Source organism: Rattus norvegicus, chromosome 2 (genome assembly GCF_036323735.1).
Source record: "Rattus norvegicus strain BN/NHsdMcwi chromosome 2, GRCr8, whole genome shotgun sequence".
NCBI lineage: Eukaryota > Metazoa > Chordata > Mammalia > Rodentia > Muridae > Rattus > Rattus norvegicus.
In genome coordinates, this window is record NC_086020.1 from 83322433 (window position 1) to 83340358 (window position 17926).

The 17926-nt window shown below is 40.6% G+C and overlaps 1 protein-coding gene across 3 annotated transcripts in view; it reads left to right on the forward strand.

The window, feature by feature from the left end:
- Ctnnd2 (catenin delta 2) overlaps positions 1 to 17926 on the forward strand; it is an 847941-nt gene that overhangs the window by 442964 nt on the left and 387051 nt on the right. For all 3 annotated transcript variants that reach the window (NM_001271502.2, NM_001415019.1, XM_039101550.2), the window contains 2 exons: positions 6575 to 6609; positions 7185 to 7301. In NM_001271502.2, the coding sequence (NP_001258431.2) occupies positions 6575 to 6609; positions 7185 to 7301 (152 nt within the window). The remainder of the gene's footprint in view (positions 1 to 6574; positions 6610 to 7184; positions 7302 to 17926) is intronic.

Genomic DNA, 17926 nt, shown 5'->3' on the forward strand with positions numbered 1-17926 from the left:
GTGGGTTTAAATCCTTTACATTCTTACTTTTCATAAAATCCCTATGAAAAAGATATCCCTGTCTTTCAAATGAGGAAACCGTGCTGGCTAGACAGCAGGTGGTGTGTCCTTGGATTTGTATACAATGGCCTGGAACAGGAAGACTCTTGACGGAATACCTCCCAGCTCTATGCATGTATGAGACTGTAAATGTCCCTACCCCATTGGCTGTTGTGGTAAAAATAAAAAAAATAAAAAAATTTAAAAAAAAAATGGCAGAACTGGTTCCCGCACATACCCTGGCGGTTGCTATCTCGCTAGTTCCAGCTCCAGCAGGCCATTGGAACTAGCACTAATTTACCTCAGTGGTTCCACGCTGCCCCCAAGTACTTTCTGACCCACTGTTCATGAGCAGTTCCAATGTGGCACCCTGTCAGGCTGCCCCGCCCTCACTCACAGCTCTCTTGGCTGATTTCTACCACACCAGAAATACATATCCCAATTCCCTGGCGGGCCAACATACACTCTCTTGAACTCAGTTAAGTCGCCACATGAAAGAACACATCACACAATATCCTCTGATCCAATTGATAAGATATAATTTGCCCATCTAGCAGCACAGAATCTTGTACACACCCATCTGTTAAGAATAACAACCTGCAATATTCGCAGAGAGGAATCTTAATATCTGCCGCCATGTTTTTTTCAACTCCTTCTCCCTCGCTCTGGCCTCCTCTGCCTCTCTAAAACTTTTATCCCACCCATTTTTTCCTTCTCATCCAATGACATGCTTCATTGTATCCTGTTCCTGTCTTCACCTGAATAATGACTGCAACCTACACAGCAGGTCGGTGTGTCTAAGGTCCTTGGAGCTGTACACAAAGGCCTTGAACAGGTGGACTCCTGATGTAACACCTCCCCAGCTCTGTGCATTTATGTGACTGTAAACGTCCCTACCCCATTGGCACTTACATAAATGGGCTTTCCATCACCATAACAAAATACCTAATGCAAGTAATGTACGGTTATTTGGGCACCCAAATCTTCAGGGTTCGCCCAGTGATTGATTGGATTTACTACTAAGCACATTGCAATGAGAACAGGTGTTGAGGCAAATTCCTTGTCAGACAGCAAAGAGAGAGGAAGGGGCTACAGTCCCCACTTGAGGTCATCCTCAGTTGTCAGTTGTTCTTCCTAATACTGAGACCATTTAATACAGTTCCTTGTGTAAACTGTGAACTTGCCACTGTTATGAATTATAATGTAAATATCTCTCTGTTTTTTGATGGTCTTGGGTGACCCTGTGAAAAAGGTCATGACGCATAGTTTGAGAACTACAGACCAGTAATCTAAAAACTCCTTATCTCTTAAGAAGGCCACAGTGTTTCTATAATGTCCCCTTAGGACCATGACTTTAACACATGGGCCTTTAAAGAAGAACATTCAAGTAGCAAACTCTAGTGAAAGTCATGGCGAGCCTGTGATGCCTCCCTTCAGGACGCTCAAAGCCACAACGAGGTGCTCACCAAGAAAACGTGCTGTCTTTGTTGAGGCATTTCATTCTCTTGGACCGGCTGCTCACCTTCCCCTGTGACTGTTCCGATCTAGACCTTCCCACAGACAACTTCCATACACGACAAAGAAACAAAGGTAGAGTAAGCCATAACCAATCAACTTATAATTATGCACACCGACACCAATAATTTATAGTAAATCACTATAGTCATGGCCAACTGTAATTTCTAAACAATTTTACTCCATTGCATATTTTTGGTGCTCTATAGCCCCTAATCACCACACATTTAAACACCTGAAAGATAGGAACTGATTGAGTCCTTGCAAGCTTAAATCTTGCCTACCATTTTATGGACTACACTTGTCAGAGCTGGGCTCTGCCATGCAGAGTCTGGCTTCAGAGACCGCCCTGCCCACTGCTGCACGTGTGGCATCCTTGTTTAGCTAGGTATTCCTGAGGGTGGCCTGTGTGGCCCTATGAAAATGTTTATAGTTTCTGTAATACTGTATATTTTGCTGAAATAAGCAAAGGCAAAAAGATTTGAGATATAAGGAAGAAATCAACATGTCATTTATATGGGGGAGACTGGGACTATGCATATGGGGCTATTTCAGGGACAGAAGCCACAAGAGCTATTTATTCGCCATTGCAGAGTAGAAAACAGAGCGTACACATAAAAGGCAGCAGTGGCCTCTAGCAAAACACTACACACCAAGCAGACCAATTCTCTTCTTTACCATATACCCATCATTCCCACAGTATCTAAGACTCTTCACTAAGCTTATTTTACTTTGCGATCACTGCCTCCTAGGGTCCGGGCCTGCATTTGAAATTAATTCCTAAGAGCTCTTTTCTACTATAACCAAGGTCTAGACACACAGATGCCATCGATATGGTCTTTATTCCTGTAGGGTAGAATCAAACATTAGTTTGGAAGCAATTTATTTTACAGTAGCTTCCCCTGGCTCATGTTTTAGGTGCACTGCGCAGCTTCAAAGCACAGTTAGCCATAGTTCCATACCTCTACTTCATTTTGAAAGGAGTCAGAAGCAATGATGCCCCACCTCGTTCAGAGCAGAGACCATCGCTTCAGGCACCTGAAAGTCACAAAAGAAAATATACTCAATCTGGTCCGTCAGAGACAGTCAGTAGGAACAGCTTGCTTTGTGTTTTTCCTGGCATTAAGAAGAGCTATGAATTTTCATATATGGTCTTTATTAGAAATGGCCCACGGGTGAGTGAGGTGATCATCAGAAAAGGCAATGGTAGACTCCACTTTTCAGGGAGCTCAAGGTGGCTCTTTGGTCTAAACTACCCTTGTCACATACATGTGCATCATGCCCAAAGATAGCTAACAGCTATTGCTAGCTAACTAGAATTGTTCCAACACCTCTACTTTAATATTTTGTCAGAGATGTTCTGTCATTTTCCTCACATGTGACACAGAGGGCAAATGAACTATGTCTTCCTCAAAGTGGATTTTTCCATTGTACTAAACTCAGCTGTGTAATCGAGAATGTTTACTGCAGACGATTCCTAATCCTGGACATGAGAGTATATGAGAAACAGGCTAGTCTGTGGTGTCTTAATGGACAGTTAACTTTGTTTATTTTGTTGTTGCTGTTGTATTTTTTTTAAAGTATCCACCTTACAGCACTTCTTAAAAGAAAGAATCAAGCACACACACAAAAAAACATACAATTACATGGAATCCCAGAGCAGAGAAAAGGAAGTACCCACTTAAGGAAACCAAATCCAAACTGGTTTCCTCTGGGGACATCTGCACTCTGTGATCAGAATTACTGCTAATGCATTTTAACTGTGTAAAAGAAGTCAAGGAAGCCACTGAAGTGATTAATGCTTTCATCTGCCCCAAAGGAATATGACTTTTTTTCTGAGAGGACATTTCTACATTACTGTCAATAGTGCTTTTTTCTTTCCATTGTAGTAGTAGTAGTAGTAGTAGTAGTAGTAGTAGTAGTAGTAGTAGTAATAGTAATAATAATAATAATAGTAATAATAATAATTCCTTCCTGTTTCTGTTGTATCATAAAACTGAAATAATTTAGAAAGAGGAGCAAAGAATGGCTATGTCGTAATATAAGATATTGAGTCTTGCTCAGTGATTCGCCTGTTACTGTAAAGGAACAGACAAACCCCCAATGAGCAGAGCCACAGGCCACATCTTTTCTGTGTTGGGATTGCATTGGGACACACCCCCATCGACCCCCTCCTCTGCAGGGGAAAGTCAAGAGGGAAGAACTGCTTGTGGATACCAACAATATCCCTGTAGATTAACAGGACATGAGTTCTATAGAGCCAACCTGCAGCCTCTGGGTCTCCACAGCACTACACCCACGATTCTGTGTGGGCTGACAGAGTGTCCGTGCTATGGACCCATCCAAACACAGGACTTAAGCTGATAGAAAGGTTAGAGACTCATGCCTGCCGTTCTGTGCCTGAGCAGGAACGACACCCTTCACTTCTTCCCATGGGGATTTGTGTAGCCCTGTCTGTACATAATAGGCTGGGCAAACATGCATCTCAGTGTCTCACAGGGAGAGAACAGAACACCGCTGAGCCCAGGGGGAAGCTCACTTGCACTGCTTTAGGTATGAGGAAGCTTAAGAGGAAGCCCCCCCCACCGGCCCCCAGTCGATAACTTTGGATTGTGGATGAGGAGTTTGCATTCGGTGTTGTGCAAGTTTCTTCAAAGCATTGATGAGACTATTAAGAGCTGTGTGGTGTGGTCACAGTCCTTAACACCACTACCTTTTGCTCCTAGAAGCAAGAGAAAGTTGGTAAGTGTTGAGAGACAGCAAAGCTTTGCCATGTCATAAACCTGAGAACTAAATGCCTGGACTGCTATGAGCCCGTAGTAGATTGGAGGTTGTAGCAATTTCTTTATTGTATCGGGGGGGGGGGAAAGTAGTATAATCTCCCGGGACTGCCATCAGTGTTATTAGAGGTACCTGGCTTAAAACAGCATAAATTTATTCTCACACAGTTTGGGAGGGCAGATGTTTGAAGTCAGTGTGTCAGCTGGGAGATAGTTTCTAGCAAATCTGAAAAGTAACCTCCTCTCAGACCCTTTCCTTGTATCCAAGTCACCTAGTCTTCACCTTCCTCTTTACCTGTCCATCTCCATGTCTATGTAAGTCCTCGTCAGTTTCTTACAAGGATCAATCCCTCCCTTAGATGGCCTGTCTGAAGACAGTCATTGATACGGCCTTGAAACTGCAAAGAACTGAACAAGCGTGCACAAATTTGAGGGGTTTGATCTAGAGTTTGTTTGGGGGGGAGCCACTATTCAGCCCACTAAGGTATGAGAATGTTTTCTGTTCCTACACAGATGATGACATCCACACACAGTTATGCCACATTGACAGTTTGTCCAGCCTTAAGATATAGAGTAACAGAGCTTGGGTCAAGCATAATTGACGCTGGGCGTCTTACCTAGTGACTCCAACATTCATAGCACACAAGGAGTGTGTAACTTCATCATTTAAAGCAGACACTCAGCGGAGCCTACAGATTTCCTGAGCTCATGGGCTTCTGGTGGGCTTTTGCCTATACATTTAAGAAGGCCTACACATGATTATGACACTAATAATATGCACTTACTTAGCATTTCTCAAAACCGATATACCCAAGTTCTAGTGCAGTCTCGGAAAATGTGCAGTGGCGTCAATGCATAACATTAGGATCACGACAGCACGTGCTTGATAAAGAACACCCTTAAAGGAATGGCATGGTGGCATGGTGATGGTTCAGATGTACCCTGGTGGTTCTTGAATTTTAATACGGAGCAACCTTATATGCAATGATATCTACTAAGGGAAGCTGCTTTATCATTTTAAAAATATTGACGCATGCATTACATTCCTATGGTAAGGGTTGAACTTTGTAGTTAGAGACGGCTCTTAGATAATGCTACATCTCTTTAATGGATGTAAGAGCTTCACGGGAATGAATTTGTAGTTACCTTTTCATGTGTCAGATCTGTCTTTAGCTCTTAACATTATAAAATTCCTCTCCATTTTTCTAATATGAGTTGGCTCAGGAGCAAGACACCCTATAATAGTCATTCGTTTCTAAAGGGACCATTCTTGGTCTCATTTACATCAATCATGGCTTTTCTGAGTGCTGATTTATACCAAAATTCCCCTTTCCCGCATAAATGTATTCAGAAGCTGCCTCTAAGGTACAAATTAAGGGTCTAAAACCCACTTACTGTTAAAGGACTGATGAGCTATTCATAGAAGCTGCTTGATCAAGGCAAAGATCTGGTAAAATACATGTAGAAAACTATTCTCAAATGGCATCTGTCACTGCTGTTCTAACCGCTTGTCAGATATTGACAGAAAATGGTAGCACCATTAGAAGAACATACAAAGGAAGTTGTTCACACCCAGAAAATTTAAATGTATTAATCAATTTTATATTTAATAACTCACGCAAAATAAATTAGTCATCTATGCAGGCATATGATATCATAGATGCATATATATATTCACATATATGAACAACTCTTGACTCTATCATTTTGATAAGATAATGCTGTTAGAGAATTTCTAATTATATATTCAGTGGGTGGTAAAATGTTATTATTTTAAGTCACCTCACTTAAGCCACAACAACCACCTGGAAAGAACTCATGGGAAATGTTGAAGTAAAGGCAAAAAGTTTTTTTAATCGTGTTTTTAATAAAAAGGGATATATATTTCTTTATTAGACTACTTTACAATGTCTAATACTATGCAGACTAAACTTGAGTAAAACCGAATTATCCATAAGCTATTGCTTAATGGATTGAATTTGTGAAAAAAATTAGCTATCTTTTTGAAAATGACTGAACAATGTCCATTTATAACACGGTATTACCTGCAGATCAAAAAGGGGATATGCAGCAAATGCATGAAAATTAAGATTGCATCCCAGTGGACCCCTCTGCTTTGTGAGGACTGAGGAAGTTTGCAGGAATCCAGCTCTCCTGCTCTGAGGTCCCTGTGTGTCTTGTTTTTAGACTACAGTCTTGGCTAATTAGCCCGTTACAGCTGTGTGTTCTTTTTCTTGCAGTTCAGCAGGAGAGCAGTTTCATTGGCAGACACAAGGTAAAGTATGACCTCTTGATGGACTCTTACTCCTTCTATGTGTACCTGTACTGATTAATTTTATCATGAACTTTAGATTTCTAAAAGTAAGTTAGAAAAAAAATGTAAAAATTAAGTGAAGTTATGCTAGCTTGTGATTTGGGGGTGAGAGAGTTAATGATTCTTAATTTTCTGGTAACTTAATCTTCTCCAAAGATAACACGTGATTAACTTTGGCTTCTTCGCTTGAGGTCAAGGCTTGTCAATGCGTTCTCTCATAGAAGTAGTGTTTGAATATGAAATGATAACCTAAAGCAGTGGTTCTCAACCTTTCTAATGCTGTGACCCTTTAATATAGTTCCTCATGCTGTGCTAATCCCCAACCATAAACTCATTCTGTTGCTACTTCATAACTGTAATTTTGCTACTGTTATGAATCATCATGTAAATATCTGATTCATAGAATATCAGAAATGCAACCCCTATGAAAGGGTCATTCGACTCCCAAAGGGTCCCAACCCACAGCTTGACAACCACTGACCTAAAGCTTTAATGTTAACCTACCATGTTTACCACTTTAATGTATTTCCTTTCAGATGGCCAAAAAGACATCGAAGATGAACTCACAACAGGCCTTGAGCTGGTGGACTCCTGCATCCGCTCTCTGCAGGAGTCAGGCATTCTTGACCCACAGGATTACTCCACAAGTGAAAGTAGGTCAAAGGGCAGACTCCTATAGCCCTGGTTGCCTTCTTACTATGTATATACCCAAGAAGACCTTGAACCTCTGGTCCTAATTCCTCCATCTCTGGGATTCTGGGATTATAGGCATGTGTCTCCACATCCTGCTTGCACTGTGCTGGGAATAGAATGTAAGCTTCATGCTAGGCAAGTTCTCTACAAACTAACCTACATCCCCAACCTCAGAGACCCCACTGAGAGAGAGGGAAACTAAAACAATACCATTGTGACTTTTCAAAACGTAATTTCTTTACAGGTTAAGCTAGTACTTTTTGTTGTTCTGGTAAAACACCAGAGAGGAGGGCAGGGTAGCAGGCAGGCATGGCAGGAAGCTCTCTAGTCACATTTTATGGTCTTACCAGGAAACAGGGCAAACCGGAAGTGGGCAGGTCTATGCACTCCCAAGGCCTGCCCAGTGACAGTTTCTTCAACTAGTCTCCCTGTCCTAAGTCCCCCAAGCAGTGCCACCAACTGGGGAAATGTCAGGTGTGCAGACTTTTCTCTCAAGCCACCACACAAGCCATATAATAAAAGCTTCATAACGTATTGATTTCTCTTCAGTCTCAAAGATTCTCTCCATGCTAACTAGGAAGGTTGCAGATGCTGCCACGTCAGCAGTTAGAATCTAAGTGTTTCACCAGAGTTTCCACTTCTAGACAAATACAGTCTGTGAACCCACATGTTTAGCCAGCACAATGACTGCCTTTAAATGAACTGGTACACATACTCATCATTGTTGGCAGAGATCTTCATGATCTGCAATTAAATATCAAGATTGGATTTCCATATAATATAGTCACTCCTCACTACCCTGTACTGTGCAATATGCAACAATTCTACATTGATAGACATAACAAACTGTATTACTGCCATAATACTTAAAGATTCATTTATAACTTATAGCTGTGTTTTCCAGCTAGAAAGGTTAAGAGTTAGAAATAAGGAGTACAGGCAGTAGAATAAACTCATTCTTAATAAATTATAAAGTTCTATGGCTTTCTTCTAATAAAATTACACAAATGACTGTGTCACACTATTTTAAAAAATTACCTTGTCAATACCAGGATAAAAGAAATCATCTAAAAAGCATCTAAAAAGACGAAGTAAAATAAAATTTTCATGAATGTACATCAGGGTTTGTCATGAAAGGGAAGACGTAAGAGTAAGCTATCACAGTTGTTTCTAAAATATCCTAATTCACATATTAGTTTATTTCACTAGAGTGCATGTAATACCACTATTATGATAGCTAGTCATTGTGCATGCCCAGACATGTTCAAAGCAAAATTCCTGCATTTATATATACTCATAAAACAAAATACAGAGTTGGCATTATCTCCATATGTTAAGATATATGGTTGTGTTGTCACTGCTTTCTTGATGGTAAAATGTTTAACTAATCTGTGAAAAACACACATATCTTTTTAAAGACTGAGGAGAGCAGCACACAGCACAGAACCTCTTCTTGCTCAGAGGAGGACACGAGAGTAGATGTCTAGAGAGGCATATTTGGTTATGAGTGTAGGAATAATAGAAAGTAGAGAATAGTAAAATGAAGGAGAAAAATGAGAAGCAGGCGAATTAAAACAGGCTTGAGCCCAAATTATCAAATTATCACCAAATTATTTTCTAAAAGTCACAATAAAGTTATTGTTAATAAATCAGATCTATGGGAAGTGAAAATAAAATCATGATATTATGTTCATAGGAAACAAGATCAACTAAATACATTAAAAGACTAGACACATTTGTGCCAGCAGCTGCAGTGGATGCAGAGTGGACACTTAACACAGAAGTCAGTACTAAAGAACTCGTCGGGGTTTGAATAGGACTGTGAGGCGGCAGAACTGTTCACTTATAAAGATGTGATAGGCCTAAGACCGTAGAGGGACTGAATAGAGTAGTGTGGAGCCTGGGTGCTAAAGCAAAAATTAAATAGGCAGCCCCGAAAACGTCCACACACGTGACGTTATACAGACTGAGCAGGTTATATTTAAGAACATACAAGTTTGCATGTGTGTGTAATGGATAAGTAATGGAAACAGAGGCTCTGACAGCAAGGAGGGGAATATGGGAGGACTTGAAAAGAGGAAAGGGAATGGGTAAGTGAAGTAGTTATATTCTCAAAAATAAAAACCATAGACCAAGAAAAAAGCATTATTTTGACTCTTTCAGTGCATATTTAGATGGAAAGCAGAAAAAAAAACAAAGAAAAGGAAAAGTAAAAGAAAATTAAGAAAATTAAACCTCACAAGTGGTGACCAGAGGCTCTTGAAGTAGTCCCACTGGCAGACCGCTCATGCAGCACACAGAGACCAGGCTTCAATCCCTCCAAGATGGTGCATATTGAAATCTCAATTCCTGACACATGGAGATAGGAGAATCAAAGAGTCAGAACCACAGAGTGGGTTTCAGGCCAGCCAGACTACATGAGATTCTATCTAAATCAAGAAAAAGTGGATAAGTAAATATTTTTTAAAGTAGGCATAATGAATATGTTCTCAACTTTTAGTCACATGAGTATAAAAATTGCTGACTAGGACATTTTGACAAAATGGTCAGAGAGAAAATAAGAACATCAAACTGAAAGTTCGTATTTATGGGCTGTAATTAATCTAAAATTAAAAGCAAATAAGATAGTCAATGTGGTGATGTGATGACTGTAGATAGGAAATATCCTTCTGGATAGCATTGATCCAGATGGAAAAGTACACGGTGTTTAAAAGGAGAAACAATATTTCACAAACAGACTTACATCCAGCGGAAATCTAAGCTTTATTTTTAAAATGTAGAAACGTTGTATTTACTTTCGGGAAAAGTCTTGAAGTAAGGGCTGGAGAGAAAGGGCACACTTTTGGGAAGGACCCGAGTTTGGCATTCAGCACCCACGGCAGGAAGCTTACAACTGCCTAAGTCCATGCCAGGGGACCTGGTTCTGTCTTCTGTACTCTGGAGGAGCCTGCACGTGCCCACTCAGAAACGCACGTATATACACCAAATTAAAAACAATTAAAAAACAAGCTAAATAAATAAAAACAGCCAGAAAGATGGAAACGGTAAAAGTATTTCAGAAGTGAAAGGACACAAAATGAAATAGTTGAAAGGGGCATGAGAGCAGGCACAGTATTGTGCTGTAAGAGTAACCACCGTTACTTTCTCCACTGAGAAGCTCTGATAGGTTTAAAGGACATGCTAAGGACGTCAGGTGACACGGTTTCTTCTCTTGCAGTAAGTGCCCCAAAGCCCTCCACATGTGCTTTACCTGTGTGCATCACAGGGCAGTTAACGGTCCAGGGTTTGCAGACATGTTTTGTACTGGCTCTGTGTCTTAGGGAAGATAATTAGCTTTCTGTAAAGGACTGTGTAGTCTGATGAAAGGCAGCTAAGATTTTCTCCTAGGCTCCCGCACCCAGCTTTAAAGAAAGTAACTAAAGCAGACACCCAACCTCAAACCAAGCACTGCCTCCTGGCAAGGCAGCTGCTCTTCCGGTCTTTGTGTGGTTTCTGGAATCCATACAAGCACACTCACATAGTATCTACTTGGTTTGCTTGGCACCATGACTGTGAGCTTTGTCCCTTTTGTTGCAGAAAGTATTTAACTTTTACCAGAGGTAAATAGATTTCCATTGTAAAAATCTGTTACAACTTATTTCTCCTGTGGAATGTTGATTGCTTTTGGCTATTTTCTAATTTGGGCCATTAAAATAATACATACATGCATACATACATACATACATACACACACACACATTTATACTTTTATTTTTTCTTAACATTTATACTTTTAAAGTGCTTGCTGATGGACCCAGCACCCAAACTTTTGTACCAAAGATTTCTGAGCCACGGCCATATGGGGAATGTTGTTACTCAGGACATTTGCTTTTAGCAAGCTCAGAAGCACATTGAGAGTAAAGTCACCATGTGACCTGGAGGAAAACATTTCCAAGCCATGTAGAAGACAGTGGGCTAAACTGGTTATTTCCTCCCGCTAGTAACTTATTTATGAGTTCCAGGGACGAGGGTCCCTAGAAATAGTAAGTAGTCTAACATGTCTATCTCCTCAAACAACTGAGGGCTAAAGCTCCTGGGGTTTGTTACACACATGAGCTTAGAGTTTAGAAGGCTGTTCTATGAACAGAGAGGCATTTAAACTTCGTTTCTGTCTCCATATCTAGACTCCATGTTATACCTGGTCAGTTGATTCCAATGTGCACAATGATTTGTGTGAAAATTAAAACTTTAATGGTCCCAAGAAGACTGAATCTCACACATAGCTTTTAAACTGGCTTAAATTCAACAAACATCATTGTCTCGTTGCTTTTGTGTGCTTGACGGATACACAGGCATAGACCCAAAGTTGGTTCACATAATGGACGCAGTCTGTTCCTGTACATGAAAGAGAGGGTTGAGAAAGTGTATTTGTCAAACACACAAAAGCCAAACATATAACTTTAGTTTGCACTGCTTTGCTAAAGAATTTCGCAGTTCCTGGAGTGTAAGCTTAGAACGGTGTTTTATTATTTCACATTACAGTACCCAAGTGCTTCTTCATAAAGGCTTATCTCTGTTAGGTATTTCTATTGTGAAACAAGAAGAAAAATACTATATATATATATCCTTATAAGTTAAGTTATCTAATAAAAGCAGACTCAACTCTGAGGGCCAGTAATCCTAAAATGAAATGGAAAATTAATCGAGGCCAGCTATGAAAGAAGCAAAACTTAAAACTAAATCTAAAAGTATAACCACCAGTGTCTGGATCATTCTGCTTTATGATGATGTCTCATATGGTGGACCCTTCCCTGTCCTGGGGAATGCATGCTGTTCGTGAGCTCTGTCCCTATTTCTTATGATACATCTTCCTACATGGAAATATACTGCTGCTCTGTCCTCTCTCAATTCTAGCAGCTCTCAAAGTATTGGTCTCACAACCCAGTTGTGCCCTAGTACATTATGGAGAGCCTCTACCAGTTTTTACTGTTACGAATTATATGCAGTCGTGTTAGAATATCTGAGACAGAACAGTTTCTGTTATAGAATGGGTACCATGCTACACCCTGTGGCCTCAGGAAAGTGTCCCTGAATGTCGTGTGTGAGAAATAAAATCACTGATCTCTTAGCATTGCTGTGACAAACATTTGACTTTGAGGGTTCTCTGCAAGAGTCTTGATGCACACCACCCTTCCAAGAACTCCCAAGAGTACTTTAAGAGACCCTCATTCTTGTGGCTGGAGTCTCAGTATCTCTCCATGTGAGAAATTACGTCATAAGAAATAGGGACAACGTGCACAAAGTAGCTGTGTAGAGCTGAAGGCTTTCTACCTTGTTGAGTCTAGACTTCGTCTCCATGCCAGACAACAAAGAAAACAAACTACCTTCTTTCCCTTGGCCATGGCTTCCCTGTGTTGAAGGGGTGTGACTCGTGCATTTCATCTTGATGGCTAGTGTTTCTCTGTTGTTGCCGTTGTATCCTGGGATTACGAAAAGTCACTTCACAAAATGCCTCTTGTTTTTAATATTATGAATCATACGGATGTATGGTGTTGCATTTTACAGCACTTAATAACTTGATGTCTCAAAGGTTCTCGTGCGAATGAAGTATTCTCGTAACAAAATGAAAAGGGCAGACTGCAGTTCCACAGTGAATAACGTTTTCCCTGTCACCTCACTGCTTGGCACCTACTCGGGTCCTGTCTGCTCTGAGTGGAATTCTATACACGACTGATTCCACATATTATATCATGCACTGATTTGAAAGCTCAGAATGCTATTCATTTTAAACACGTTCCTCATAGATGAGCTCTCACAGGCTACCCACTGAATGGTAGAATTATACACGATGGAGTGGGGCTCTAATTCATTAGTACACCAAATAAAAGAATGACTACTCTTTTAAAATGCATGAGACAACTTAACTTCTGTTTAATGTAGCTTCCATTTCCTCCCACGCTGTCCTTTAATTTCTTTATTTGTCCCCACTTTAGTTCCGATTTTGATTGACAGTATTCTTTATCGGTTCCTGGCTGGGATACCGTATTTCTTATCTCTCCTATCTCTGAGTTTATATCTCCAAGGACACATCGGGTAAATGAAGTCTTTGATCCAGGTTCTTTCTGGTCAAGCCACACAGGACACTGAAAAGCCAATGGTATCCATCAGTAAACTGTTCTTGTTACTCTTGTGTTCTGTTCCATTTAACTAAAGCAACCACAGTTTCTGAAGCCACCTTCTGGTGACTGACGCATATTTGTTAGACTTGAAATTAGACAGCCAGGAGCCACAAGAGAATGGCGGGGTGGCAAGGACTGTTCACGTTTCATGTACTGTGTAGAATAGTGTCTTTTAAGAGGTAGCGTTGGAAAATATTTACAACAATCACAACCTAGAGTTACTACAGCTAGGCAGTTATGGATCGATATATTAGGAAGCCAAGATTACTATGATTCAACATTTATTCTTAATCAATCCTTGGAAATAAAAATAACGGAAGCCTTAAATGTAGCACGTTAAGTCCCACTTGCTCAGGTTTTAAAGTAACTTTCCCATTTAATATTTTTGTCCAGGCTGATTTAGACTCACTTCTTGTTGTCTTAGTCCCTTTTGAGTTGGGACTAGGAGACTGGTTCTCAAGGGCAGGATGCCAAGTTCAATTTAGCATTAGCTAGTTCACAGCTTTTCTAGCTAATGAAGCCATTGATTGAATAATCACAAGGGACTCCCCAAATCTGATGTGCTTTCATTAGTTAGAAGGATGTATCCAAGAGTGCTACATATCTATGTGTTGTTTCTAGACCAAGGGCATCCACATCGGATACTATAACACTGTACATTAGACCACTGTGCTGGCTAAAAGTTTGACCCCCATGCTTCATTCCTATCCCTCCACTGACGAGGAAGCTGGGCATGCGGGTTTGGCAGGAGGAAGAAATCTGGGAAAGGAAGAAGATTGGGCTTTTTCTTTAGTACAGCATGCCTGCTGCTCAACTCTGTTCCTACCAGATTCAGCAAGTACCTTCAGGTCCAAGGATGGTGACAGCTTCTGTCAGTTTGTTGCTAACTCCTCGGAGTTTCAGCAGGCTCTGCCTGCTCCTTTAATCTTGCCCACCTCTTTGTAAATGGTCTCTTAATTAAATTGCTTTTAACTACACTCCTGAATAGAATATTTATCCTGTGCTGACCCCTAACTGATAGACACACAGGAAACAACTGACATTTTAATTTTCAGATCCTTTCAACACTTGACATTAACAAAATACTGATATCTCAAACTGCAGTTATGTGTTAAATATTTTCAAAATGTTTTCCTCCAAGTCACATGGTGACTTTACTCTTAACGTGCTTCTGAGCTTGCTAAGAGCAAATGTCCTGAGTAACAACATTCCCCATATGGCCGTGGCTCAGAAATCTTTGGTACAAAAGTTTGGGTGCTGGGTCCATCAGCAAGCACTTTAAAAGTATAAGTGTGTGTGTGTGTGTGTGTGTGTGTGTGTGTGTGTGTGTGTGTGTGTGTGTATGGGTAGATGTACATGTGTATGTACATGTGTATGTAAGTATGTAAATATGTATGCATGTGTTATTTCACTTTAGTGTCTCCCTGCTTCAGCTGTTATTTTCGAAATCAGATTATTTTTTCTGCACTGCAAGGACTGCCCATCACTGTCCATCCGGCCTCTAAATATGCCATCACTTTTACATACGTGAAGCCATGTTGCCACTGGAGCATCCAAGTTTCTATAGTTTCAGCTTTCTTCCCCCTTTCCCGACAACCTTTTATTATGCGATAGATTACCCATGAATCTCAGCAGTGGACTGTTAAAACTTTTTGTGATTGGGTCTATAGAATGAAGGTAGTGTGGTGGGACAGTGTTAATATTCCCTGGAGAGTCAGAGATCAGGACAAGGTACATTGAGGAGGTGACCTCTACTTACAGGGCACTGGAGAGTGAGCTTCTCAGTTCCCAGAGAAAGAAATGTCAGCACGAGAAAGCAAGAACAACTCCCCCCACCCATGCCAAACATTTTAGCTTTTCACCTCTTGACTGCGACAATAGATGTCTGTTTGTAGTATTTTTATTGCAGCAGGGTGCTTTGTTGAAAAGTTCATTAGATAATATCCACCCAAACCGTGAAATCATACAGGGTGTTGAAAGGCAGCAGTAAGTATTATGTAAAATAGCTCTGTAACAAGTTTCCAGAAAGGCAAATCCCAGCCAGGATTTTACTATCACCAGATCGCGTGGCTTTGTGAGTGAGCGATTAGTTAGATAATGATAAGGATAATACAGATAATAAATAGTAATACTAATATAGCATAAAATGATTCACACAGTATCTTGCATTCCGTCAAGTATCTTTAAACTCACATCTGGAGAGATGAAAATGCTGAAGCAGCAGAAGCAAGGCCTGGGTGAGGAGCAGTGCTGAAGCCAGAAGCATCCTTAGATCCCGAGGGTCACCACTGACTCCGTCAGCTGCGGAATGCCCCAGCAGCAGAGGGACTGGGTGTTCTATTCCTTGCTGAGACTCTTGTAAACTTCAGTTAATAGGTATAGAGCGCTCGGTACAGTTCTTCCGATCTACTAAAGAACACCTGTTAATTCTGTCACCACAACCACCGTCAGCCTCTATGGCTGTGTAAATGTGTAGGACGACAAACCCCACATCGCCTGATTGTGTTTCCGGATTGATTTTTTTTTTCAGCACATACCCCCCACACCATCATTTTGCTAACATGGTTGTGACTTAAGTGATGGCTTGTGAATGCCACTTAGGAGGCCCCTGGCCTTTCTGTGTTGTTGCACACTGAAATTTAATTAGAATTTAATGTATGTGGGACAGATGTTCATCTAAATCAGACAAGAACTGGAAATTATAGATGAGGTCTCTTTTAAACCTGTGTAAACATATATATATATATATATATATACATATATACATATATATATGATAAATCATACTTGATCGAAGATAATTTCATGAGAAAGTGACTTGTATTACAGTGTCTCTGTTAATACAATCTAAGTGGGCCTAATGCTATATGTAAAATACAACATTTCAACCATTGTCTTTACTGAGGTTGACTTTGTTACACCAACAATTGGCACTGAGCTCCTGCCAGCCCCTAGTGGGACCTGGGAGTAGCAGTTCACTAGGGAAATGGTGTAATCTGAGAAGGGAGGATTTCTTCTGTAGCAAGAGAATGTCAATTCTGTAAGATCCTTTTGTCCTTAAATGCTGATGTGTGCATGAGACTTAGATGAGATGTGTGCAAGTACAAGTGTTCCTAGAGAAAGATAGTGAAGTCAGAGACTCAGGTCACTTCCAGCTCCTAAGCCTCAGATGCCAGCTCTAAGTCTGTCCCTCTCTGTTCATGCTCTTGGGACAATGAAAATTTAAAGTGCAACTTTTCTGGCAGGTTATGGTGTCCTCTTCTAGTCACTTTATACACGCAAGAGCCCGTTGGGTGTTAGGACCAGACTCAGCAGCCAGTTCTTGCTGTAGCTCATAGAAGTAGTTGGATCAACTGTGGTAGTTCCGGGGAATATTCCCCCTCTGTCCTGTCAGAACACCAACATCAAATAGAACAAGGACAAAAATACTGACTAAACCATAACTAATCGAAAAACAGGTTTGCCCCTCTTCCTGGCCTGCAATGAACCTCAGCTGTTTCCTGAACATTTTCAGGACTCTTCTATGATGGACAGAAATCATCCTTGAACGTTCAGGTCAGTTTTCTAGAAGCATGCATCCAGAGTATGGCTTCAGTTTTCTTTAACCAAGGCAAAAATCCCCCTCCTCTGCTGCTGGGAGTTCTGGTGTCTGCTACTGCAGCTCTGCACAGAAGATAATATTTCCATCCGTGGAATTTAAGGGGGAAATGTCCTCCACTTCCCTCGCTACTGCCTTCCACATCATCCTCCAGTACATACACTCCATTTCCTCAAGATATTGCCCCTGTTTTCCTCTTAGCCCAAGCAAGCCTACATATAAATCCAAAAGTTCTAGAGGAAATAGAGAGAAATACAATTTAAATCCCTAAACTAAACTCCTTAAAAAAATCTTTGGCAAATTAATATTTTCTGCCTCAATGCACCAATCCACCAATGGAAATTTGTATGCAAACTTGACTTCCGTTACAAAGTGATTTAGGGACATTGTGTGACTTTTTTTTTTTAAAACCATTTTCATATTTTCCTGTATACATGTGCTCCAAAACTGGAAAAAAAAATCTTGTTGATTTGAAGCCCAGTGAACAGCGGAAAAAGTCATTGAAAGATGCACACAGGGTCTGGGCTATTGTCCTGACCGTTTTGTCCTTGGCAGGTGACAAGTCAGTGTTGTGATGTTATGATATACTGCTTGTCGGTGCAATTACCAATGTCAAAGCACATCTTGGTTTCAGGGCTTGAGATGTATTAGCGGGATAATGAGATAGGGAATCTTGATTTGTTTTCATTGAGTATCGATCAAGTACATGACTGATTCTGTAAAAGATGGGCAGGTTTAATTACCTCACGATGCATTTCTCGGGAGCCCATAAAGCGCTGTTTTAATTGAAATTCTGTTTGCGAAAGAACCTTACGTTGTTATTTGAAAA